Below are 25,281 nucleotides of genomic sequence, written 5' to 3'. Positions count from 1 at the left end.
TTCTATACCCAGTCTTTGCTTGTAGAGTGTGTCTCTCCTTGCCTTCTCAGCATTTCAATTATAAGTATTACACTGCTAATTGGTGTTGTATTACAGAGAATGTAATACACTTTTATAATTTTCAAAGCCTCTCTCCTCCTCTCAACTTTGGTTTTTGACCTGTAGTCTTGAGTTTATAAAAATCAATGCTTTAAACAAATAAATAAAAATCTCATCATGTAGACAATGATAAATGTTCTGTTTAGTTTAACCATTCTTCTTTGACACAGATTTTGTCTTTCACAGACATAAATGAATGGATAAGATTGAATTAAAATACTTCTTAATAGCCAACTGGAATTAATTCTGCAGAGTGTTTTTGACTAACAGTTCAATAACACATAGGAAAAACTGTACTCTGTGAAGTGTTTTGTTTAGAAGAGCTCATACTAAACACTAGTGGAGGGTACTGAAGGTTCAGAAACTGAGAAAACTCTGAACTAGGAAAGGTGTATTGCATATAATACTGATATTAACCACTATCAACCACCTTATCTTTTTCTTTCTCCTTAAATTTGATTGTGATCCTGACTGATTCAGCTACACATGAAATTTAAATGGGACTTACGGATGACCACTTGTTGTCAGGGCCTCAGTGAACTTTGAAAGAGCAAAGGTATTTTGTCTCCCATTGATTCAAGCGATTTGACTTTCCAGATAATTCTCTCAAAGTACTGTCAGACATACCCATGTAATTTCTTTTGTTTAAATCCTGATGGTGTCAGTGTCAGGTCTCAGTTGACATATATGAAAGCATTAACTTTTAATTTAATTATAGGTCAAGATCCATTACTTTAAAGCTGAGACATGTCTGAACAATTGCAAACTGTGTCTCATCTTTCTGTTCCCTAAATGTCTAGGTGACTGTACTATTACCTCATTCCTTTTTCTGCTGATTGTCAGTTGTCTGTTAATATACAATTAAAGGTAAAAAGTACTGGTATACAGCATAGTAATCCACTAAAAACTGAAGCCACAGAGTATTGAGTATGAAGGCTGCAGTAATGTAAACTTCAAAAAACACGGCATGTATATAGGGAGCTTCACTTCTGTTTTCATGGAATAAATGGTGTTTTACGCTCCACACCATTTAGACCTCAATCTCTCTTCTGGCAAGCCAAGCTGTTATTTTTGTGAATCGTTTCTAAGTCATTTATAACCAGGCCGCTGTACCACTGACAACAGCACCTTTGAAGTCAGGTAGGGACTATTAATCCACTATGAATTTCCTGAGCAACTTTATCCTCTTTCTCTACACATCCATTAAGTGAGAGAGGCAAAAATGAAGGTACTAGGCACAAACCAAAAACCTTAAGCTAACATACCCTTCAGTTTCAGATTAAGGGCCAAAAGTAAGTGCCAATTCCGGGCAGCGCAAAAAAAAAAAACCCAACCCACACCCACCCTTAATTTTTAATGTGGAACATAAGGGTTTTAGGGATCCCAAGATGCATCTAGCCGGGGGGTGAGATCCGAGCGCACCTAAAAGCACAGACCTCCGGGAAGCAAGACCCACCACCCCACACAGACACCCTTGGGGACACAGTGCAGGGGAAAATCGTAACTTTTCGTGCCATTTTAGCTCTCCATCACAGGGCGTAATTGCCGGGGAGAGGGGAATGGGGGGAATGGGGCGGGGGGGAGTGACTTCCCTACCACAAGAAAAGGCTGCGCGTTATCTATACAAACCGATACGAACTTCAGGCCTGGAAACGCCCTGGGGACGTTACGACCGGGGCCCTCTTCGGCCCCGGGCAGCGGCCGAGGGGCGGCCCCCGAAGGCAGGGACCACTCCGCACCAGGGAGGGGGCCCGCGCCCGCCCTCCGGCGCCGCCGACCCCGCGGGCAGCTCAGCGGAGCGCCCGGGCCGCGGGCACGGCGCCGGAGCGGGGCAGCAGCGGGGCGGGGGCGGGGGCGGCCGTGAGGCGGGGCGGCCCTCAGGGGGCCCTCGGGGCGGCCCGGGCCCGCCGGCCGCCCTCCGCTCGCGGCCCCTGGCGGCCGGCACGGGGAAGCCGCCCGCGGCGCATGCGCGGCGGCACCGCCTGCTCCGCCGGGCGCGCACCGGCGAGTCGGGGGGCAGCGAGCGGGGCGGCGGCAGCGCGGGGCCGCCAGCGCTCGGCCACTTCCGCCGCCCGCGCAGCGTCTGCCGGCGGAGCCCCGCCCCGGGCGGCAGCGGTGAGTGCGGAGCAGCGCGGAGCAGCGCGGAGCAGCGCGGGCGGGCGGGCGGCACCTTTTGCCGCCGCGGGGGCTCCTGCCCCGTCCCGCGGGCCGGGAGCGGAGCGGGCGGGAGGGCCGGGGCCGCCAGGCAGGCCGTGCCCCCTCGCCGGCCTGCGGGGGCACCCGCAGGGAGAGGCGCTGCCGCCCCCCGGGCGGGGCAGGGGTCCGCGGGGGGTGCCGGGGAGGGAGGGGGCTGCCCGGAGCGGGGCCGCCTGTGAGGGGCCCGGCGGGGCCCCCGGGGGTGAGCGGGCGGGCGGGCGGGGCGCGCTTGGTGCTGCCCGGCCGGTGTGCGTGGGGCCGGGGTGCCGTGGGGGTGCGGCCGCGGGGGGACGGAGGGGCCCTCGGAGGGGAGAAAGGGGGAAACGTACCCGGCCGGCCCCCTCCCCTCGGCGGGCTCCGGCGGCTGCTGGCGCTGGCAGAGCCGCCCGGAAAACTTCTCTCAAGGGTCTTGTGCCATTCCCAGTTAAGCCAGGGAAGAAAGTGTTTTGACTGTGTTTAACAAAGGAAAAATCCCGCCGGCTTCCTTTTTTGAAAGAGGTTAATGGTTGTCTCCAAAGTAGGCCACTATTAAATTTTTCTCTTAAGTTTTCAAAAACACCACCACCAAAACAAAACCGCCGCCATCTGAAGCTTTGACATTCCCCTTAAAACTTTTTTCACTTTTAGCAGGGTCACCCAGACTCCATCTGTATTTGATCTGTAGTAGCCAGGGCAGTCACTGCAGCTCTTAACATGCCAAGTGCGGGCAGGTGTATTGAGGCTATGAGCCTGATTCTCCAGGGGCTTGAGACCCCCTCCTAGGCCTAATGCTGGCAAGGGAACAATTTATTCATATCCTCAGGAAACAGGAGCGGGGGGCAGGGAGCCTCTGATGAAGCTGGGATTGAGCGTTGCATTGGTTGAGGGGTGGAAGAGGAAGCAGTGGCTAGGGATGTTGGGAACAAAATAAGAGAGGAATGGAGCCAGTGAGTAAAGGAAGAAGACTATAAGCAAATGAGGACACTTGAAAGAATCTCAAGTTTTTATTATCCCCTCGTCATAGCTAAGTTTGGGGAGAGAAGAGGGACAGTTACGCAGATGTTGGTGTTCTACATTAAAATCAACACCTTAAATTTATTATTACTATAGGCTGTCACTGTCACTGAAAAAAACCCCAGAGTAGTCGTGCTTTTTCTGCAGCCTTGCTGCTCGTTTCTGCCTTCTGTACCGTCTTCTCCACATGTTGGCACCATTGTTTATACAGCACTGGGGTGAAGTGGCATGGCATATTACCCACAGGTTCACACTGACCTTTTAAACACGTTTTCTGATTTAACCAAGTTAGTACTCATGCCTGGTTCTCTGCACTGCAGTAGGGATGCTTGTGCTAGCTCAAGGAAAAATGTGTGATAGGGGAAGGAAAGAGTTTATTTTTTTTTATCTGTAAATGATTAGGTATGTATGTAAAAGCACTTTTTTATGTATATGTGTGTACATATACACGTAGGCACGCAAACACTTGCGTAAAGGGATTGTGCAACTGCAGGGTTGCGCACTCTGGGTCTTGTGTTGAACAGAGGGAGTGCCATTGATAAAGCATTTGTGGGGGAGGTTTACAAGTGCGAAAGGTGATGACCAGTCTGAGTAGACATATCCAGTAAGGGTGAGTTTGCAAGAGTAGTTCTTGCTGGACCAGGCGAGTGAGATGAGCAGCCAGAGAAGAGGGGATGGGGAATTTCTGTGTGAGAGTACTACATGGAAACAGAGGAGTGAGACTTTTTACTCATCTGTTCAGCCATCTCACTTCAACCTCTTTTAGACAAGAAAAGTTTATTTTCCAGAACAGATTAGGATAGAGCCTGGAATTCCTGAGTGTTTCCATTTTCTTGTAATTACCAAATATCAGGAAATCCCCACGCAAAACATGGATTATCCCTTTCTCATGCAGGTTCATTCAGAGATTTGCATCCAGCTAATGCTGTAAGATAATGTATTAGTTCAAACAGCAAAGCACTGCATCTGGTTATAACACATACAGGTGTTGAGATTATAACATGGTGGCAGCAGTTTTCCTTTGTTAGAGTGGGTAGTTACGCACAGTTAGACTAACTATGCTAATTGTTGTTTCCAGAAGCACTCACAAATGAAGAAGCAGAGAATTAAGTTTTTTAGTTGGCTTTAATTCAGCCTCTTTGTACATTTAGACTGAGCTACAGTTTTCTATTAAGTAATAACATATTGTTTGTTGCATAAAAAATCCTGTGATACTCAAGGTATTAAAGAGATGAAGTATCTTGTGCTAACTTATTTTACACCACAGTATTGTGAACCATTTTTGTTTGCTGTGTCATTTTAAACGGCTCCCTTTTCTTGTGATCCTCTTTTCCATCATTTTGTCCTGCCTACCTCTGTGACCTCCCTCACTTGTGATAGCATAACCCATTTCTGTATCCATCTGGTGAGGTGGATCACAGAATTAATCAGGTTGAAAAAAAAAAAAAGTATATGACTTACTTTTGACCCTGGATCATTTCCCTTACCTGGCTCTTATAAACTGCTCGATGGGCAGGGGAACAAGAGATGTGGTTGGTACCACTTACCCCCAGTATGAGTGCTAGGAAAAACCTAAGCCATTTTGCTCCTCCACTTCCCTCTTCCATTAATCCCGTAAATTTTATATGCTTCATTTCTTCCCATTTACTCAACAAATGACACCAGGTTCCTATAGGCAAGAATTTTATTTTCTTGCACCATGCTGTTAAGAGCTTTTGCTTTTGGTTTCTCGGCTCAATTTTTAACTTCTCTGCTGCTTTTCATCTTGCTCTTTCATGAATTTCTATCAGCTGTGTTTCCAGGATGCTGTCTTTCTCTGGCTCGTGTTTCTTTAATGTTTTTATTGCTTCAGCCTCCAAAGACAATCTACTTTCTTCCCCCCATCCCCTGCTTCCTCTCCTCTTCCACATTATAAACAAAAGCACTTGCAACGTGCAGTAGAGAACAATACAAAACTGGCAAGGGAGTGGATTAAATGACCTAATGTCTAGTATTTGTTCTCTTGCCAGCTATTTTTGTTTGAGTTCAGATGTCATTAACTATTTGACCTTTTAAAATCTAGTCTGACAGCCCTTTCCTTGTTTATCTTTGTTTTGTTTACTGATTCTTGTTAAGTAAAATTTGATATACATTTGTGAGGTCTGAAATACACTTAGCCTATTCTCTTGTTGCCAACAGTTTGATGGTACTGATTATCAAGCGATCTGTGTTTTAATCAAGATTGCTGAATACTGTTATTAAAACAGCTATATTTCAAAAGCAAACCCTGTCTTCATACTGAAAGTTAAAGAAATTACATACTAACCACCTAAAATCACACCATGTGTTTTGGCTTGCTAAGGAAACACAGTTGTTGAAAGCTATTTTATGTGTATTTCAGGCTATTGCCTATTTTTGATGATAGATAATAGTTATGTAAAATATCTTTAACTTTGAACAGATGCATAACTTTTATCCAGAAATACACTTGTAAAATCAGACAAGAAACATATTTGCATAGCCCAATATATTGGAACTGGCATCCAGGACTAAGATTCCTGGACAGTATAGTAGCACAAGAAGTGCTGCCTGTTTTCAAACTAAGAATGATGCTTTGTGTAAGGTTTTTGTTTGTTTGTTTTTGAGAATGGATATCTTTACATGGGGGAGAGACAGACCATCCTCCAATTGTATCTTGAAAGTTTGAGTTCACTCACATTTTGTACATTACATTGTGCTGTGTACCTGCTCAGTGGAGTGTTTCTTTTGAATTTGAATCAACCTTCTCAACGTTGCTTCTGAAATGACCGTTGAAAGTTGGCATCTCAGGTTTTAAGATCACCCACTCAACATACTTTCAGTTTTTCAGTATAGTGGTCAGTCTGCACCAATATGATTATTCCAACAGTGGTCAGATTAAGTGATACTAAAATCCAGAGAGAGACCATGTGGAAGGTAGTAATAGAGGAAGAAACTTCTTAATCCCGGTGAAGTAGTTCATTTTGTTGCCTGAAACTGCAGAACTTCTATGTTTGCCAGAACTCTAGGGTAGGTGAGGGGTTTTTTGTTTACACCAAGACGTTACACCCTATTGTCGTAATTCTGGATGTTACTGTTTTGCTGAGCTCTTCGTTTTTCTGTAGTATAAGAATGAATGCCGTGGACCGGTTTCAAGATTCACTTTACGACAATTCCTCATTAAATCCCTATCGCTAAATTAACTGTCTAAACTGTGTAATATTTATGATAATTAGCTGTATTTCTAAATGTTTACTACTCAGCCTTGAAGAATGATTCCTTTTTGGCTCAAAAAGTGTGACTTCGTTAGCTCACTGATGTGAGCCAGTTTATGGGAATGCTACCAGGAAAATTCAGAAATAGTGGCTTCATCAGGCGTGAACTTTTGCACCTGCCTGTACCTCCAGGTTTACCAGTGTGGTATTTACTGACGTTGTGTGTATTCTTCAGCTTTTATTTGCAGAGTATTACCCTTCAAACTATTTGCTAAATAAAGCTGGGAGGAGAAGCAGCTTTGTTCATCTTTCCGTCCCTAGTCTTCATTCTCATGGCTGTGCGGAAGGGTTGAAAGAGGTCTCAACAGCAGAATTATTAGCTAACTCTCTTGCCTGTCTTCATATAGATTTCCCCTGTGGCAGCTGAAATTAGCACAGTCCTTGACATTTTGTTTCAGTACTGCTGAGCAGTTCCGAGTATCAGAAATGAAACGGACTCACTGTACTATTTTCTGTTTGCTACTGTTGGTTATCAGAGCTGTGGGCAGCAGTAGAATAAAGGCATGGCTTAGTCTGGAGAACTGAGTGTGTGCCTTTGGAAGCAGCTTAACTGATCTAAGCATGTCCTGCTGCTGAAAACAAGAGTTCTTGCTTTTCCACTCCATCCATGCTAGGTTTTGCATTTTGACAGCTTCCCTTATGCTGGCACTAGTGCTCTTAATGCTGTACGGTCAACTGAACCAGGGAGCTGATTTGTTGTTTTAAAATGAAACCAGCCAAACTAAACCAAGCATACTGACACGCACGCATGCAAAAGGCTTTCCACTGGGCTACCTCTGGCTGGCTGGCCAGCCTTGGGGGTGACCAGCCGGACCTTGCATTGACTGAAGGGAGGGAGCGGGACTATGTGGCTGTGTCGGGGGGGGTCTACCTGCTCGGACAGCAGCTTTAGCTGGGGTTCATTTAAGTGCTGACTCCAAAACGATCGGTGAAACAGCAGTGTATCGGTATCTTTCTCTGCTGATATCTTTGAAGAACAGCAGCAAACTGCTCAAGGGGGAAGACACAAGGAAGTCCCTCGAGGGACAAGAACCTGGTGAACAGATCTTGGGGTCAAACTCAGAAAGTGAGAAGAAAGGTGAACAAACTCATCTTTTATGGAAAGGCCACTTATGACAAGCTGTAAGGAAGTGCCCAACTACAAGCTCATCAGATCTGCAGTTGTCTCAGAAAAACAGAAGTATCAAAAGCACTTTCACTATGGCCTCTTGGCAAAGCTTTGATCAAAGTTTTTATCTCAATACAAGAAAGAAATTTTTTACAGTGAGAACAATCATTCACTGGAACAACCTCCCCAGGAACACGGTGAAGTCCCCATCACTGGAGGTTTTCAAGATGCAATTGGACAGGGTGCTAGATAACCTCATCTAGTCTCCCTTTCCCACGAAAGATTGGACCAGACAATCTTTTGAGGTTCTTTCCAACCTGGGCTGCTCTCTGGTTTTATGAATTTTTTGTATGGGTGAAGTGATCTACACCAGAAATACAAAAGGTAGAGATGCACCTGCTGGTGGGCAGCATGCCTAGGAAGGTTCTCAAATGACTTCTGCAGTATATTACATATGTAAATTAATACAACAGAATTACCAGATTTAAAAAATATCTGTGATATATTTGTTTCCATTGGAAGACCCCTCTCCTTCACATTCTCTCGGTGCTGGAATAGGTATACAGCTTCTTGGGGGTGGAGGGGAACACCCTTTAAATCTTCCAGGAACAAATGTTAGACATGCTAGATCTTGTAGAGCATCTTTCAGTTGTGAATGAAGTTTTCAAGAATTTATTTTAATTTTGCATATGCTCTTGGCACAACTAAGATAAATTATATCTTCAAATATGGTTAATTGCACACAAATTTGACACGTTAATTTGGCATGTCAGTGTTAGGAACTTCAATATGTGTAAAATTTTTCTTGCCTTAAGTCTTTCAAAACTGATTTCTAAAGCTAAAATCCTTCTGAATTGTTTTTGTTGTATACTTTTTTGTGCTTCCCACTCACATACAGAATGGGTATTTTACTGAATCAATAGGGAGTAGGAGAGTGTCAGTAGAATTAGTGTTTTAGTTTTGGGAGCTGCTCTAAGTGTTTTCACAGTGCTGGAAAGTGTGGAAAACTCTTCCTAAGTACATCCTGATACTGGTAGTTTTGTGACTGCTGGAACTCATGGAGCTTCATTTGCTATGGATTTATGCTGTCTGGTTGAAGCTTTACTGTAGTATTTATTTCTTCATAAATGACAAATTTGAATTAGATGTTAATTTGTCCTCAATTCTTTTCTTGAGTTACAATGTTCAGAGTGCCTCCATCCTCTATACTAGTGTGCTTTCTTTAGGAAAACTTCTATGAATTTAAGGTTTTCTGCTGTTCTGTAGTAGTTGATTGGAAAGGACCAATGAATAAAATTGTTGGACTGGAGGACATGAGGAAACCCCAGGTAGATGCAAAGCCCTTTTACTGAAGGAAAACGATCTCAAAATAGGAAAACTGTGTTAATGCTCTTTGAAAAGAAATACTGTTGAAGTTTTCGATTTCTGCATTTCGAGTAAGTCTTACAGAATTGTACCCATTTAAAATAAAAAATGATGCTTGATCTTAGTCTTATTATACCAAAGGTAATCTGTGTTATTGAGAATATAAGGTAACTAAGGAGGGATGCAAAACTAGTTGCCCGATATGTTGGCTTTGGTGGCAGACACAGTCTAGGAAATTCATACTTCCTTCTGTGGCTGTCCTCGAGAGCAAAGGGGTAGAGGAGGAGAGGGAGGCCAGTGGGAGAGGTGCAAAGCTGTAGTGCAGAGCACAGAACTGCATCCGCCCACATCGGGGGCTCCGATCGCCAGAAAAGGGTGGGTAATAGTGGACTCCTCTTCAAGGCTGAAGCCAAAGCATCATGTTTTATTATACACCAAACATGTAAATAAGCTGGAGTACTTTTGTGTGTAGGTTTGTTCAAATCCTACTTAGAAAAAATGAAGTGTAATGCAGTAAAAAAGACAGTCATAGTGTGTGCATCTTAATATCTTTGGAAATTCAGGTAAAGCTGATGTGAGGGGAGGTGGGTGTGGGTGTTGTGAGAGAGGGGAATAGCACTATTTATTTATTTATTTCCCCTGGTTTGTAGGGTCTTTACCCTTCTGTTCTACTGAGGAGTATGACTGCAGCTGTTCTGTGGATTCGGGTGGTACACACCTTTCTGTGCACTCTCTTTATGCAGTTTCCCAGCATGACAGAAAACTTCATAAAAATCTGTAAAGGAGTTGTGTCTCATTATCTTTTCCCTAGTTACCATATAATTCAATAAGATGAAATATGTATTCATGACTCTTCCATCACTTCTATGCAATTTGATTTTTGGTTGACTGGAAAATCCCATTAAAACATTCTCTGAAATGCTGTCATATGTGCCTTGCTTCAGGGGAAGACAGGCAGGGTGGAAACTTGTATTAAAATATGGTGACGTGTGTAAATATTTGGAAGAGAAGGCTTTATTTGCACATTTCTCTAGCTTGGTTTAGCACTTCACAAAGAAATTACCTTTTATTGTTTTCTGGCTAATTTTTCTAAATTAAATTAAGTGTAAGACATTGGCCTACCAAACAAGTGCTAAATGCAATTTCTATACAGAGCAGAATATTTGCCTCACCTTTAGCTCATCACAGAAAAGCAAAATCAACTTCATGATGTAGTAGGCTTATGTTTGTTATAAAATTATTGCATGCAAAACAAAGATGCCAACGTGAAATTATCCGGGTTTCTTTTGGCTAAAGAATGCACATTCTGAGATACAGAATCTTTCTGTTTGGTTTTTTTTTTAATAGTTGCTTGAAAAATACTGGTAGTTTAGAGGGAAACTGATTTTAAAAAATAGCTATTGCTCCTTACCCTTCACAATATTGTAGCAATTTCAAGAAAAACTTCAGTGAGTTGAGGATAATCTTTTTCAAATGTACAGAATTGTCAGGTCTTTTTTTTTTTTTTTTTTTTTCTTGTGAATAGAGGAGACTTGAATATTGGATACAGACTGATACAGTTGGAGGCTGAATTTTGTACAGCCAGGTTCTGTTACTGGAAAATCCATAAAGGTATTATTTGTGACATTTGGGTCATGGTTTTGCTTTTTAAGATGTGTTGAGAAAGAAAGTATCCGTAAGAGTTTCAAAGTAGGAAAAATGGTATATTTTTAGCCTTCATCTTGTGACCTTTTCTGAGTGGACAAACACTGTACCTGCAATGAAATTATATTCTTGTGAATGAACTGTGCCCAGCTACTGTTGCTTGGCCCTTCTCTCTCATGCCTAGAGAGGTATAATTGGAAGTAAAGGTAGTACTCTTTTTTTTTCTTTTTTTTTTTCTTTTTTTTCTTTTTATTTTCTTCCCTAACTGACCCATAAATGCTTTTAAAAGGCAAACAGCACTGTTATAGTCTGCCTTCTGCTTATCCTGAACGTTTTGATGTTTTGATTTGGGGGCAGATAGGAGACCCTGAGCCAAATGAAAAAGGGAGATTGTAGACCCGTGAGTAGGATCCATTAAAGAGACCACTTGCCATCTCTCAACTCAATTTCTATTATGTGCTGGTATTTACTCCCCTGGTCCTTAATCCAGTTTTGAACCACTTTGGAGAGGAACTGGATATAGTTACTCCTTCCATACTGGGGACTGGACTGCACCCCTCCTTTCATAGCTGGGTAGTTACCAATAAAAGGTATAAGTGGTATCTCTTTTGTGTATATAGTAATGCATACTTTCTTTGCAAAACTGTGTAATACTAAAATTTGAAGGTTAACTGGCTCCTGAACTTTAGCAAATGGTTGAAACATTTGGGAAATTGTGTCTGGCCACAAACTGTAGAGGATGCTGAACTAGGTATTAATAATGTGAAGCTAAATGGTTAGCCAGTTTAGCATTGTTGGAAAGTAAATGGTTAGTCATTTTAGCACACTGGAGAACATAAGTAAGAACTGCTACACTGGATCAGCCAAAAAAATCAGCTTGGTGTTGTGTTGTGGTTTAACCCCAGCTGGTAACTAGGCCCCACACAGCTGCTCGCTCACTGCCCAACCGGTGGGATGGGGGAGAGAATCAGAAGAGTGAAAGTGAGAAAACTTATGGGTTGAGATGAAGACAGTTTAATAGGTAAAGCAAAAGCCACACACATAAGCAAAGCAACACGAGGAATCCATTTACTACCTCCCGTCGGCAGGCAGGTGTTCAGCCATCTCCAGGAAAGCAGGGCTCCATTGTGTAATGGTTACTTGGGAAGACAAACACCATCACTCCAAACATCTCCCCCTTCCTTCTTCCCCCAGCTTTATAGGCTGAGCATGACATCATATGGTATGGGATATCCCTTTGGTCAGTTGGGGTCAGCTGTCCCAGCTGTGTCGCCTCCCAACTTCTTGTGCACCCCCAGCCTGCTCACTGGTGGGGTGGGGTGAGAAGCAGAAAAGGCCTTGACTGTGTGTAAGCACTGCTCAGCAATAACAAAAACACCCCTATATTATCAACACCGTTTTCAGCACAAATCCAAAACAGCCCCATACTAGCTACTCTAAAGAAAATTAACTCTCTGCCAGACAAAACCAGCACGTTGTGTGTGTGTTTGCCACCAGCTGGCAGGAGATGCTGTGGGAAGGGTCTTAGAGCAGAGCATGGACAGAATGAGCTTTCCCTGGTAAAGTCCTGGTTATCAGTAGATCAGAAACTTTGTGGGATAAAGGATACATCTGAAAAATTGTGTTATAGTAATCACCAAATCTCTCCATCATTTACTGATAGCCTTTCTGGTTTTTAAACCTATTTCTACTTTTGTCCTAAACAGCATCTTATGGCAGAAAGTTCTGTAACTTAAGCACTGTGTGAAAATTGAGGTCCTTCAATTTATTTACATCTATGTCAACTTAGGTCAGTGGGTAGCCTCCTGATTCTCATGTTGTGAGAAATAATAGTTAGCTGTAGTGTGTTTATCTTCTCTTCTCTGGTCACAGGTACATAGCCAAGAGACCAAGTTATCCGGACAGACTCTGTGTGTTACGATTACATCAACTGAATGTTTGCGTTCTCTAAACTGAGTGGTTTGTTATACAGTGATTATTTAAACACAAAGAATTTTTTTTCTTTTCCCTTTCTTTTTTAAAATAAAAGCAGCATGTAATTTTTAATCCTTATACAATCCAGTTTCCAACTGGAGTTGAGAGCTTCTGAGTAATGTTACTCAGTTCATTGTCTGTAAGCCATCAGGAGATGGTCTGAACTGCAAAATGAAAGTTGGCTTGTCCGTAATTTACAAAACACATGCAAACATTTCATTTGTATGAAAATGGGACAAAATAGGGGAGGAAAATAAAATGAGTGCATGTTCAAAGCTTATTCTAATTTAGGGAGGCTGTGAGTGAAAACGTGCTATAAACACAGTCTGCAGCAATTCTGATACAGTTCATGGTTTTTGTTTGTTTTGTTGTTTGCTTTTCGATTTTTCCTCCAAATGATACTGTAGGTAAGCTTGGCGTTTCCAGGTGATGCACCCAGCAGGTTCTGGTTGGGAGGTACTCCTCCTCACTAGCTTCCCAGCACTTACTTTCTTGTTTGAGGGAGAGCCTCACATTAACCTGTGGTTTTGACAGTTTGTTTGTCAAAGTAATTTTGTAGCTTTGTGGGAAGTTTTGCCAGACATTCACTGTCACCCCATAACATAACGTTACCTTTGGTTCTTTGCTGGGGAATTGTCTATCTAGAGTTTTCTTCCTCATAGCTTCTTACTACTTTGAGCATGGTCATACAGTGCACATTGGGTGTACCTGCCAGTAGCATTTTGGTTCAGATTAGCAGTGTGCTTTGGAAGCAAGAGTCCCAATTGTTACCACCTACTGTGCTTTGGTTTGTGGTGCAGAATTGTTTCAAAGCACTCTGACTGAATTACTTTTGGATGAAAGTAAACCAGAAGATACCCTCCAAGAGCATACCTACTGCAGTCCCATTGCTGCACAGTGTTCAGCTCATGGAACAAATCAGAGCTACCCCAAAGTAAAATTCTCAACAGGTGCATGTTGTGTTAATGTTGGGTCCTCAGCACCAAGTGTTTAATTCTTCAGATTTGCTCCTATTGCTCTGCATTCCTGGCTAATGTGAGTATAGTCATGGATAAAAATAAATATACAGCACTTAGAATAATGAATAATAATTCATGACCAGTGTACTGGCTTCCGTTATAGAGTCCAGCTATTCAAGATTAAGTGAGAATAGATAATATCAAAGTAGCTGACAATTTGAGTTTGATTTGGAAGCTGACACTTAAACAGTAATTGGGTTAGTGAGCACCAGAGCTATAATGCAGCTGTTTTCCTGCTTTTGTTACATTTTGCCCTTTCCTGCTTTATTAATCTGAGTTCTCTTCCATTCATTCTCTAACATGCTTATTCTTATGACCCAGTCACTAACCCAAATCACCACAATATTCTGAGACCTCTTAGGTGCTGGCTGCACTCTTTTCCTATTCTTATCTCTTCAACTTTTTTTGACTTACCAGCTTGCAAAGGTCTGTACAGGCTGTGGCTGGTCCTGGGCATGGTGTGTGCTTTCTGACTACCTGCTTTCTGCTGGCAAAAGTGGATAATGATTTATAGCCACCAAAGGCGCCATACTTCCTCACATACTGCTGCAGTTGGTAAACCCCATCTTTACTTCAATGAGAACTTTAATGGGTTTTCTCTGTTCTTCTTGGTCCTTGATTTTTGTTGAAAACATGGTAGCACAGAAGAAGAAATCCGTGTCAGATTTAGTTAAAAGGTATTGGGGGGTGGGGGGAAGCAGGAAGTAGAATGGGTAAGTAACACAGTATCATCAGTTTTGTTTCAAAACACAGGATAAAAACACATCCTACTGTGAAAGCTTTATTTAATTGTTCACCATTCCCACCTGAAAAAGGAGAGGAATTCGTTACTTTTATGTCAACACTTAAATGGATTATCAAGTCAAATACTCCAAATTTGAATTCCCAAAGCATAGTGATAGTGTCTAACCTAAAGCAATGTCTTTTAACAGTAGCTTACAGAAGACTGAGATGTCTGAAATGCCACTATGTAGGCTGCTCAGAAAGGCGTGGTCTCTTGAGGATTTGTGCAATTCTGGTTTCAATACAGATAGTTACGTAAGTGTTCAATTATGCCTCCCAGGAACTGCCCCAGATGGTCCCCACGCACTTGAAAACAATGAAACCCACCAAAATTCTCCCTCGATGAAGGGAGAGCGTTGTTACTTCTCCCAGATGTCCTACTCTCCAAAATGTGTATATCAGGAGATTGTTCTTTTCTGGTTTTGAAGGGGACGGGAAGGAAGAGATGTCTTAGCTTATAGCAACTCCTCCTTTGAACTGGAGGAGCCTGGAAGTAACCAGGGAATAACCAGCCAGAACATTGTCACAACTTCAAAACAGCAAAAACCACTAAGTAACTTAAAGAGGGGGTAATGAATTTGAGGCACAAGCTTTGAGTCCAGTCTCAGCCAGCTGAAGTCTTATCCAGTTGCAGTCATGAGGAGCCATCTTCTCTCTGCTAATAGAGTGGTGGTCGAGTTGTACTTGGCATGCTAGTTCTGTGAGTGATGATATATTTTATTGGTTTTAAGACATAATGGCAGTCCGCTCAGTACAGGTTCCTCTTAGTGATCTGGTCTGTGGTTTCAGGTCCCTGTGTAATCAAAATTAATGATAATGTTTTAAATGGTGAGTTTGGATAGCATCTACAAAGCAGAGGGTTTTTTTCTTTTTCAGTTCTCTGTTTCACTCTTATCCTTGTCCCGTGAAGTCTCAAGTGGGACAAGTCTTTTGTATCCTTGTCTGATAGAGCAGTTTCCAAAGTTTTCCATCCCTTTTTATTCCCACTCAAATTCCCTGGCTAACCTTGCTGCTGCAAACAAACCAAACTTAATAAATGCATGCTTCTCCCATATCCTTAAACTGTGGACTTCCTGTTCAGAGAAAAATCAACATATTTCTCTAGCGTTTGAATCCATGTAAACCCTTGTGTGCACTTTTCCTGGGGAGAAAGTTCTTTTGAAACAGATTGTTGTAAGTAAAATTGTAGTCTTCTGTAATATTTCTTTCCAATGATTTAAAAGCCAAATGTGGTGGGACTGGGATTTTTAGGTAGGCACGTAACATATTTTGAATAAATGGAAGTCAGATAATTATCATCAGTCTTGTGTGTAATTATTTAATGTTTTCATTTTTCTTCTAAATAAACTGCCCACAGGAGTGTTTCAGGTATTGCATTGCACCTGGTTTGGGGCTGGGGAGTAGGAAAGGGGTGTTTATTTTTAGACGAAACATCTACTGATGTTTTAGCTAGCAGTGTCTCTTGAATGTACCTGTTGTCATAAAAAGCTCCAGAAGAACCTAAATATTTGTACTTTTAAAAAAAATCATATAGCTGTATGTGGCATCTGGTTGTAAACTGCATCCCAGTAGTCTCATTAATTGTACAGATTACAAAACTAAAATTAACAGCTGTATCCCCTGTTGGAGTTGTATTGCAGAATGGAAGAAGCCACTTACCTCTTCCCTGCATGGATACTGTCATGCACATCCGTCCCCCGTCGTGAGAGGAACATGCTGGCCTTGCAGTGTTCAAAGTCCCTGTTAACGCGGCCAGTGAGAAACTGAGTGAGGGAAAATACTGCTGCTGCTCTACATTATCCGTATTTTCCCTTCTCTTTGCAGTCCCTTCCCTAAGGACGTGCATTGTTCTCGATGTTGTGTCTTCTTAGAATACATGACAGTGAGCAAGAATAGTGAAGGCAGTTTGGACTTGTGTGCCCTTCGTCAGATCTTCTGTCCTTTAATGGTACATGCTGCACACAAGTTTCCATTAAACTTGTAGTCAGGAAATGTAGCCAGAAGAGATGTACCTGCTAACAGAATATGGTTATCTTAACAAAGGCAACAAAATCTTGCAAATATATTGTCTTGAGCCAACAACTTTTAATGCCAAAATTAGTTAGCCTCCCAATTTAAGGGATACACTGCAGTGCTAGAATATGGTTACCAGCTTGGGAAATGTGTATAAAAATATTCTATGCTTTGTGCTTATACATAGTATATACCAGGTTTAGATGCTTTCAGGATTGAGGAAAAAGTATTTAGGTTAGTTGTGAAAAGAAATGTACAGCTTGGTTTGTTACTTCAATATTAGTTTCTTAAACTTTCACACAAAATGTTTCTCCTCAGTAAGATGCTACAGTGCTTTGGTGGTGAGCACAGTACTGCTGGTAAATAGCATGGGCCTTGTTGGTATGTCTCCTTTGCTGTGTCATGCTTTAGAACTCATTTTATTTACCATTGAGTCATTACATTTTCCACTAGGAGTGGATGGTTGATTGGTTTAATTTTGTTTTGTTTTTTACCATTATACTGACAGCCAAGTAGGCAGTCAGAAAAGATCACTTATTGGTCAGGTACGTCAGCTTGCTATTGAACTCAGAATTTGACGCTGGGCTTGGCTATAGTGCTATCTGTGCTGTCCACCCTGTTGCCACTTTTTCCATAAGTGAACCTAAGGTGATGTATAACCTCTTGGAGGGTGTGGAGGGGATAAGATGTAGAAGATAGTTGGAAGAGGGGTTACTGAAACAATAAGCATTGGTGTTACTAGTGAGATACTATCTGTGGGCTTTTCTTTGTTCTTGCATTTGTGTATATATATGAAAAACATTGCTCTGACACTATAGGACCATCCTACCCTTCAGTAAGGTTCATGAAGACTTAAAAGCAGGAAACTAAATACAGAGGTCAGTGAGGAATAAATGAGTCAGTACCAAGTTCCTGTAGTGTTGCCAGCCCTCTTCAGTTTTATTAGCTGGTTTATGAAGGTAAAAAAGATTTATGTACTTGTCTGTGTTTGATCCCTTCTTCCAAACAACCTTTGAACTTATTTAGTATTTTTGAACCAAGACTGTCAGAGAGTAGAGGACCAAAATATAATCAAGCTCCTTCCCTTTAGGGAAAGGCGCAATTAGTAGAGGGCAAAGACCCAAGCGGTTCCTCTGCGGTAGGAGAGTCTGTTCTGTGAGTGTAATGTCCGTGTAGTGGCAGGGCAGCTGTTGCCTGTGTCCTAAATCAGCTTCTTGCCCAGCAGGTATTTGGGTGTCATAGCAGGAAACTAGCCATGTTTTGTGGGAGCTTGGAAATGAAGAAGGTTGGGGAGATTTGGAGAGGGAAGGCAGGGGAGCATAAAAAAGACACACATTTTTAGGAAAATGGACATAATGAGTTCCAGGGAGCTCTAAATGCTTGTAATTGCTGTAAGAATCTAATGTAGGCTGTTGAAGGGAAGTTTCTACACCACAATCGCTGGAAAGCTGTATTTAATATTTCCTAGAGAAGGACACACTGGTTCCTTTTGTGATGAAGGAAGGGTGAAAAGAAACATAATTTGTGGTTTTGCCACCAATTCAGCAAATCTTTATTGCTACCTCATAATATACTTGCATCAGTTTCCACTGAAGAAAATAAAAGGTGTTTTTCCTTTTGTGTTCTTTTTTCTTCTCCTCCTACATGTTTTCCCCAATTTGTGTATGTCAGTATTCTGATGTTCATTCCCAAAGATCATGACGTACCAGGCACCTACTGCCAGATGCCGAGGCAGTACCGCATGCCTAGGCAGTGTTGTACTCTGCTCCTGGTGGAAAACATTCCGTAGCAGGGAAGAGGCACATTAGTCCCCTCATTTCCACAGTTCCCGGTAGGCAGAGCCATCTAGTTGTGACTCAGTGAGTGTGGATGTGTGTGTTTTGCTCTGGTTTTTTAATGTTGTTGAAATCCACACCCAAGTTATTTGTTAAAAGGGTGCAATATTAAAGATGAACTGAAATTTAATGCAGAAAAACATCCTCATTAGAGAGGGGAAGCCTGGCAAGGTGCATTTCATGCACTGTATTACTGCAGCTCAACAGACCAAGTGAGCACTCATAGGTCTTGCTCTCCTATTGCTGTGAATCTTACTTGAGGGGCTGTTCCAACAGCAGTCACCTGAAACTGGAGGGTGATAAATGGCAGAAGAAACTCATGATGTAACAGGTGAAGAGAGTAGTTACACCCATAGCCAATTTTTTTGTGACCTGTTTATTATTAAAAGCTTGGCAATTTCTTCAGCACAGATATTTGGGTTGTAACAATGTGACTACCCAGAAAATGACACTAATTTTCATTTTATTTAAGAAGCAAGTGGCAAAGGCAGTTTTGTCTTTGCATGGAGTAGTCTGCTAAGAAAAAATCAGGCTATTAAGACAGGTTATACATCTTCTGAAGAATCTTTTTAAGCCCTCTGCTTCTGTTACCCTACAATACTTCATAATGAAAAGCTAAACACTATGGTGGTGAGATTTAAGAGTGCTTGAATGTCTGCTGTTTATTCACATTTATTTGCCTGTACAGAGCTTTGATGAACTTGCTTTAAAATCAGTTTACTCCTCCATCCCACGTCTTGTAGTCCCAAATCTGCAATTTTGTTAGCAGACCAGGATGTCTTTATAGAGCTCCATTCACTTTGCCAGCAGTCCTTGAACGTACTGCAGTCTGCTCTTACATGACAAATTACAGTGTTGGGTGGGCCATGCTGGAAGTCTGAACTTTCCTTTTTTGTTTATATAGTAGCTATGGCCAGCCTTTGTGCATAGTTATCACTTTTTTACAGAGAGGTTTGCTTATGAGGTTTTGGTTTTATGGAGAGTGAGGACATTAGTATGGTATGATATGTTGATGTGTAACCTGGCCTCTGAAGTAGAACTAATGCTAATGTTTAGGAGTAGGTGATTTGTTAGTTAAAAAAGACTTTAACCTTGTGGTGTTCTACCAGCTTGGTTAAACAGCTGCACCTTTCTCACACTTTACTGAAAGCTTTTATTTTCTTAACTTTTCCCATGCTAACAAAGACTCCAAGAAACTGAAAACAGTCCCTCAAACTACTATGGCTGCCTTCAGATGCAGTTCTTGTTGGCTGTCTGCCCGGTGGATGCAATAAGTTTCAGGCAATTTCTTGACTGAAAGCATCTCTTGTCTGTTCTCCTTCCAAGATGAGGTATAAAGTACGTGTAAGTTCTTGTAGGGCAGGTTGGGATCCTCACATGTATTGCAGGTTCCTTTGCCAAATGGCAGGCCTTGTTCTGCCCTTGAACTTTATGCAGGCATCCTGTTTTAATCAGTAGCAAACTCTGAATGAATTTGAATGTGTTCATTCTGATTTCAAAAAATCTGATCCATAGACTAAAGATAATGAGTTGACTTGATGATCTCTGAAGAGTGAATTTAAGTCTTAGATAAGGTATAAGTAATTACAGTGGAGAATTTAATACCTTTCAAGTTCAATTAGGTAAAACAGAGGTTGCAGATTCATTTAAAATGATACACACAACCTATTTCATATTAGTATTTTTGCATATTCTAAATATGGAAAGCTTTGAAAAAGGTTAAAGCATTCACCATTTCACAGGAGTTATCTTTTATTTGGATAGCATTTCTGTGCTATTGAAATCAGTCTGCATGCAGCAGTGGTACAACTCAAAAGAGGCATTAATCTTGACCATGGGGTTTCCAACACTGATATATTCGTAACAATATTTGGGAATCAAGAGAAAGTTTTCCAAGTTCATCATAATTCACAAACTCAACAGGTTGTTTCCTCTTTTGTTTACAGACTTGATATTTGCAAGTTCCCTGCCTTGACAGTAATCATCATGGATAGCGGTAAGTTTGTTAACGTAGTGATGAGTGTTCACTCTTTGTTGTTCCTGATGAAGTGGGCATTAACACGCCCCAAAAGTGTCCTCTGCTCAAAATCCCACTCACTCCACGCAAAAAATGTCCTCTTCTATTGAACTGATTTTGTTGTTACCTGTGATGCGGATCTTTGCCCAAACTGAACTGGAATAATACTACCGTTCTGACAGAGATATTATATGCAGACTGTAATAATCATCACAAACTCATTTGTGGATCTTTGAAAGTTGGCTGCAGAATGAAGACCACAGAGCTGAACTTCCAGCCTTGCGTGCTTGAGTTTAACTGTTCCTAAGCTTGTCCCAGTAACTCCAGAATCTCAGAGCAGAAGTCACTTTGTAAGCTTTATATGTAAACACTCAAAACATTTTTCTCCCTTCTGCAGTGTGCAAACCAAGTAGTTTTATTAAGGTCACCTGCAGAAATACTCGAATTTATCAGTAGCTGCAGCATTAAATTTAAAATGAAATGTTTATTTCTAGTATTTGGTGGCAGTTTTAATCTGCTTGGGTGTTGGTAAGGAGTCAGAAAAAGGAAACCTCAATAATGGTCTCAGTAGAGCTGGTTTTGGTGTCCTGGGTGCCCTGGGCTTTGCTTCGGCAACAGTTCTGTGTCCCAGAATACTTTCCCACGCTTCTGTTCCCTATTGCTTCTATGACTAAAGACCTGAAGCCTATTTTCTTTGCCTGTGACAGCTTCAGCTGGCAGGCTGAGATGTATTTATCGTCTCGTGTCCTTGCCTGTTTCTGATTTAATTTCACGTTGCTGGAGTATCTGTTCACTGTTATGATAGCACACAGGTTTTTCTGAGAATGTATAATAGATTGATCTGACTGTATTACTCTCTTCAGTAATAATAAGTCAAACTAAGACTTTGGAATGTTTTTTTGTAGCTTTCTGATGCATAAGAACTTGCTAAAAGCCAAGTGTTACAGTTACAGAGCACAAGCATGTTTGAAGAAATAAACATGTATTCCAATGCATTAGATTTGGGAGTTGTATATCTTCATCTATATTCTACAAAAATTGAGGGAGAGGAAAAGACTTTGGATTTTCTGTTTCTGTGTCTATCTTAAATAATGCCAAAATCATAATTTTATTTTCCTTTGTCTTGTGTTTGCTAGTTAATCTCCTTAACAAAGCGAACAATTAAGTTTTATCTTGCTTCATTACTTTATTCTTGCTACATGCAATTCTTCCCTGATGATCTTCAGTTCCATAGTAACAGCTGCAGTGAATTCAGCCATGCTGTAGCTTGGCTAGGTGGGCGTGCAACCCAAAGTGGTTATTTTACACACTCCTATGCAATTATAACTGAATGTCTACAAGATGATGATCCTGGAATACTAAGGAGTCAAAGTGGTTTCTGCAATATGGTTCCATTATCTCTTTTTATAGGATTCATCAGGCAATGACTGGTTCTCATTAAATCACTGTGTTTCAATCAGTATCTCCATCAAGCTTGCTTTGATCAGTGTATGTTTTTATGTTTCCTTGCTGCATTTGTATTGACTTCTCAACAGGATTTAAAGTCACTAGGAGTGTGCAGAGCTTTAAAAATGTCAAATCAAAACAAACAAATTAATATACTTCATTTTTTTCCAGCCTTGCAGGGTCAAAAGCCATTCCTGGTCTGGACTAATCATAGATCATTATTTATCAGATACATTCAGAATTAATATGGGGTGTGTTTTATTTTCCTCAGTGGGCTTTTTTGTCTCTGTGATGAATGCATTTTCTATACTGTATTGTGAGAGAAGAGAGACACTTTTTGAATATGAATTACTAAATAAGAAAGTTGGGTGGTTTTAGATAGTCATATTTTGGCCATTCTTGAATATTGAATTATTTTAATGCTTTGCTGTTCTTCGTCAATGCGTTTTGAAGCAGAAATGTATGCTTAGCTCTTTTTGGAAAACTAAACTATTACCTAGAAACTCATCCCAATGTGTATTAAACGCAATACTTCATAACATACCAGCTTTTAAACGTTTATTCTCAGTTGACTTCTTTGGTAAATTGGAAAGTGCATGCAGAAACAAAGATTTGTATATTGTTTCTGAGAGCCAGAAGCTTTAAATCAGGGTATTTTCAGCTACCTACGTTTTCCTCTTTCTTTCTTTTCCCTCTGCATCCAGTACAAAGCTGTCGTAGTTTGTGTCATTACTGTTTTCAGGGACGGATTCCAGCTGTGAAATGAAATTCCCTAGGTTTTATCTGCTGAAGGAAGGAAAACTTGATTTATAGTGCATTATTTACTCTTCGGTGACTCCACATATGGACACTCTTAAGAGAGTCTGGGCTGTAGCTTGTTCCGCTTCAGGAATGCCCACAGGAGGAGTTGGTGAGAAGTAGGCAGAGCACTGGCAGTCCATCCCCATGCGTGGCTGCATGCTGCCTTCCTGATGTGGACAAGTCCTTCATCTCATGATGTTTAGGTGATCACTGAGGCATGTTGAAAGAAACCAAGTTCTTCAGGACTAGAGGGGAGTCAGGAGAATTGTGTGGGAAATGGAAAGAAGCCATCCCTTTTTTTTTATTTCCTTCTTTGAAGAGATTTTTGAATATTAATTTCTATGTTATTTAGTCAGTGAACTTACACAATAGGAGGTGCCCACGTGCTCACCTGTGGTGCTGTAGAAAACAAAATTTGCGATAGGTGCAGCTGTAGCATTGTATGCACTGAACCTCTGGCAACATCATGAATAGTGTAATTTGTGTGGTGCATGTACATACCACATGTGTTCAGCTGTGAAAGTATAGGAGTGACTGGTGTTTTGGAGTTTAATCTTCAAATCTTCATTTAATCCTTTGCAAAAGGAAGATGACTGTCTAATATTGGCTACTCCAACCCCCACTACACAAAGTATACCACAAAGACTAAACGAGATTAAAGTAGATCAGCCTAATTATGATAGTAGCCTCATTGCTGAAAAACGCCACCCCATCTTGCAAGAAAGCAGAAGTATAGTGACCATCTTTGTAGACTTGCTGCCATCCTTTTTTAAAGTTCAAAATCAGATGTTTAAGAAAAAAACAAGCCACAGCAAACTGATTCTCATAAAATTATAGCTAAATCATTGCTTAAACCGGTCAGTCTCTGTCCTTCAGCAGACAGCGAGAGTTTGTCTTCATAGCATATCAGCAGTCCCAGACTAGCTGTAAATGAACCAATGCAGAAATGATTGCATAGGTCAGGAAAGTGGTACGGGTGTATTAGTGTGGCAGCGCATTGAACATTCAGCCCCTCCTGCTGGCAGTGAGAGCCCAAGAACAGTCTTGCACTGACATGATGTTCTTGCTTCCTGACATGAAATACCTGGAGAATTTCTGCATCGTTCACTGCAGATGTACCTCCTGGGTAATTCAGGCTGCTGGATTTTGGAGTGTTATGGTTGCTGCATGTTACTGTAAAAATCATTTGGTCAGGGAGTTTGAGGGAAAGCTAGAACACCAGAAGAAAAGAGGTTGCTTCCAGCTCTTCTTTGAACAGAAAACCAAAGAAAGCAAATAAAGAATACCTGTGTCAGAATGTTGGTTGCCTTTTGGGGTTGTTTTATTTGATTCATCAAATAAGGTGAGGTTTTGTGTATGATTCAAGAAAATAGAAAGAGGCTACTTCCCCCCAAGCCCCCAAAAGGGTCACTATTTCAGGGTTGACATTTCTAGAGTGAAGGGAGCAAGTCTGCTTCAAAATTGCTTAATAAAACCTACAGACGTAAACTTTGATAAATGCAGCTGTTCTGGTGCGTATGACTCTGGGTAACGCTCATAAATATTTATATCAAAAACTTAAGAGCATTCTGGCTGATGCCCTCAGGCAGTTGCAAGTATCTTTTTGGATGTTCACAAGCAGGAATTTGTTTGTTCTGTGTCATCTTAGTTTAAGAAGTTGCTTGAGCTGAGCATGTGCCTGTCTCTTCTGAACACTCTTCTTACGCACCAGCTTCAATCTTGTTTAAGCATACGTGACTGTGATGCTGAATTGAGGTCCATCACATTTATGATGTTATAGCAATAACTGCTGAAATTGTAGTCCCAGTAGGAAGGCCTTTTATCATATTAAATAAAGGGGAGGACTTTGAAAAAGCTCTTTATTTCTCAAAAGCACATTTTCTTTGAGCAGTTTTAGCATGAGGTTTTGGATATCTATTTTAGAAGTGACCTTTGTTGTCTCTCCTCTTACTCAGTGTTCTTAACAGAGGACAAAGCCAATTCTGTTTTGAAAAGATACCCAAGAGCCAACACGTTTTTGGAAGAATTAAAGCAAGGTGACATAGAACATGAATGCAGAGAAGAAATCTGTAGCTATGAAGAAGCAAGAGAAGCATTTGAAAATGAGGAAAAAACGGTATGTTCTGGTGTGTATTTAAAGATGAGTGAGGTGTATTGGTACTAAATTTTTGGGTGTGCCGAATGCTTGTGTGTTTTACAACATTATATTAGATTTCACCTGTTTCTTTAAGCAAATGAGGTGTACAGTGGAGACAGACTGCACAGCAATAATTTTTGAATCCTTTGTCCCAATTAAACTGAATTTGAAGGGGGTAGAAGTCTCAAAGATAATTATGCTCTTAAGTGTTGTGAAAATAGGCAGCTGGGAAGAAAAGGAATATGAATTAATATCCCCACTTGAGAAAAGGTGGGCAAAACTGTCATCTGTTTGGCAGCACTGTTTACCCAAATAGCCTGTGTCCTGGTTCTCCTGTCATCACACACTTAAGTCTGACCTGCATATCACAAATGCAGTTGTCTTGCTTGGAAGAAATTATGAGATTGGGACTGTTACAGGGAATATATAGAAACAGAGGGCACACGTCTTCACTTATTCTTTGTGGAATAACTTGTTTGTTGAATATGTTCACATGAAGTGAGTGAGCATCTCAAAAAGCTTTGAATTTAAAATATACCTTTGAATCCCAGGTGCTGGTGTAGCTGGCCAAAGTGTTCA

At 41.2% G+C, this 25,281-nt stretch overlaps 1 protein-coding gene across 1 annotated transcript in view; it reads left to right on the top strand.

Annotated features, from left to right (window-relative positions):
- Window positions 1-1,667: 1,667 nt before the first annotated feature.
- PRRG1 (proline rich and Gla domain 1) overlaps window positions 1,668-25,281 on the top strand; it is a 31,224-nt gene continuing 7,610 nt past the window's right edge. The window contains exons 1-4 of the mRNA XM_075714648.1: window positions 1,668-2,214; window positions 3,782-3,863; window positions 20,248-20,297; window positions 24,521-24,681. Of these exons, the coding sequence (XP_075570763.1) occupies window positions 1,668-2,214; window positions 3,782-3,863; window positions 20,248-20,297; window positions 24,521-24,681 (840 nt within the window). The remainder of the gene's footprint in view (window positions 2,215-3,781; window positions 3,864-20,247; window positions 20,298-24,520; window positions 24,682-25,281) is intronic.

This window comes from Pelecanus crispus, chromosome 1 (genome assembly GCF_030463565.1).
Source record: "Pelecanus crispus isolate bPelCri1 chromosome 1, bPelCri1.pri, whole genome shotgun sequence".
Taxonomy (NCBI): domain Eukaryota; kingdom Metazoa; phylum Chordata; class Aves; order Pelecaniformes; family Pelecanidae; genus Pelecanus; species Pelecanus crispus.
This window is presented reverse-complemented; position numbering and strand designations above follow the sequence as displayed.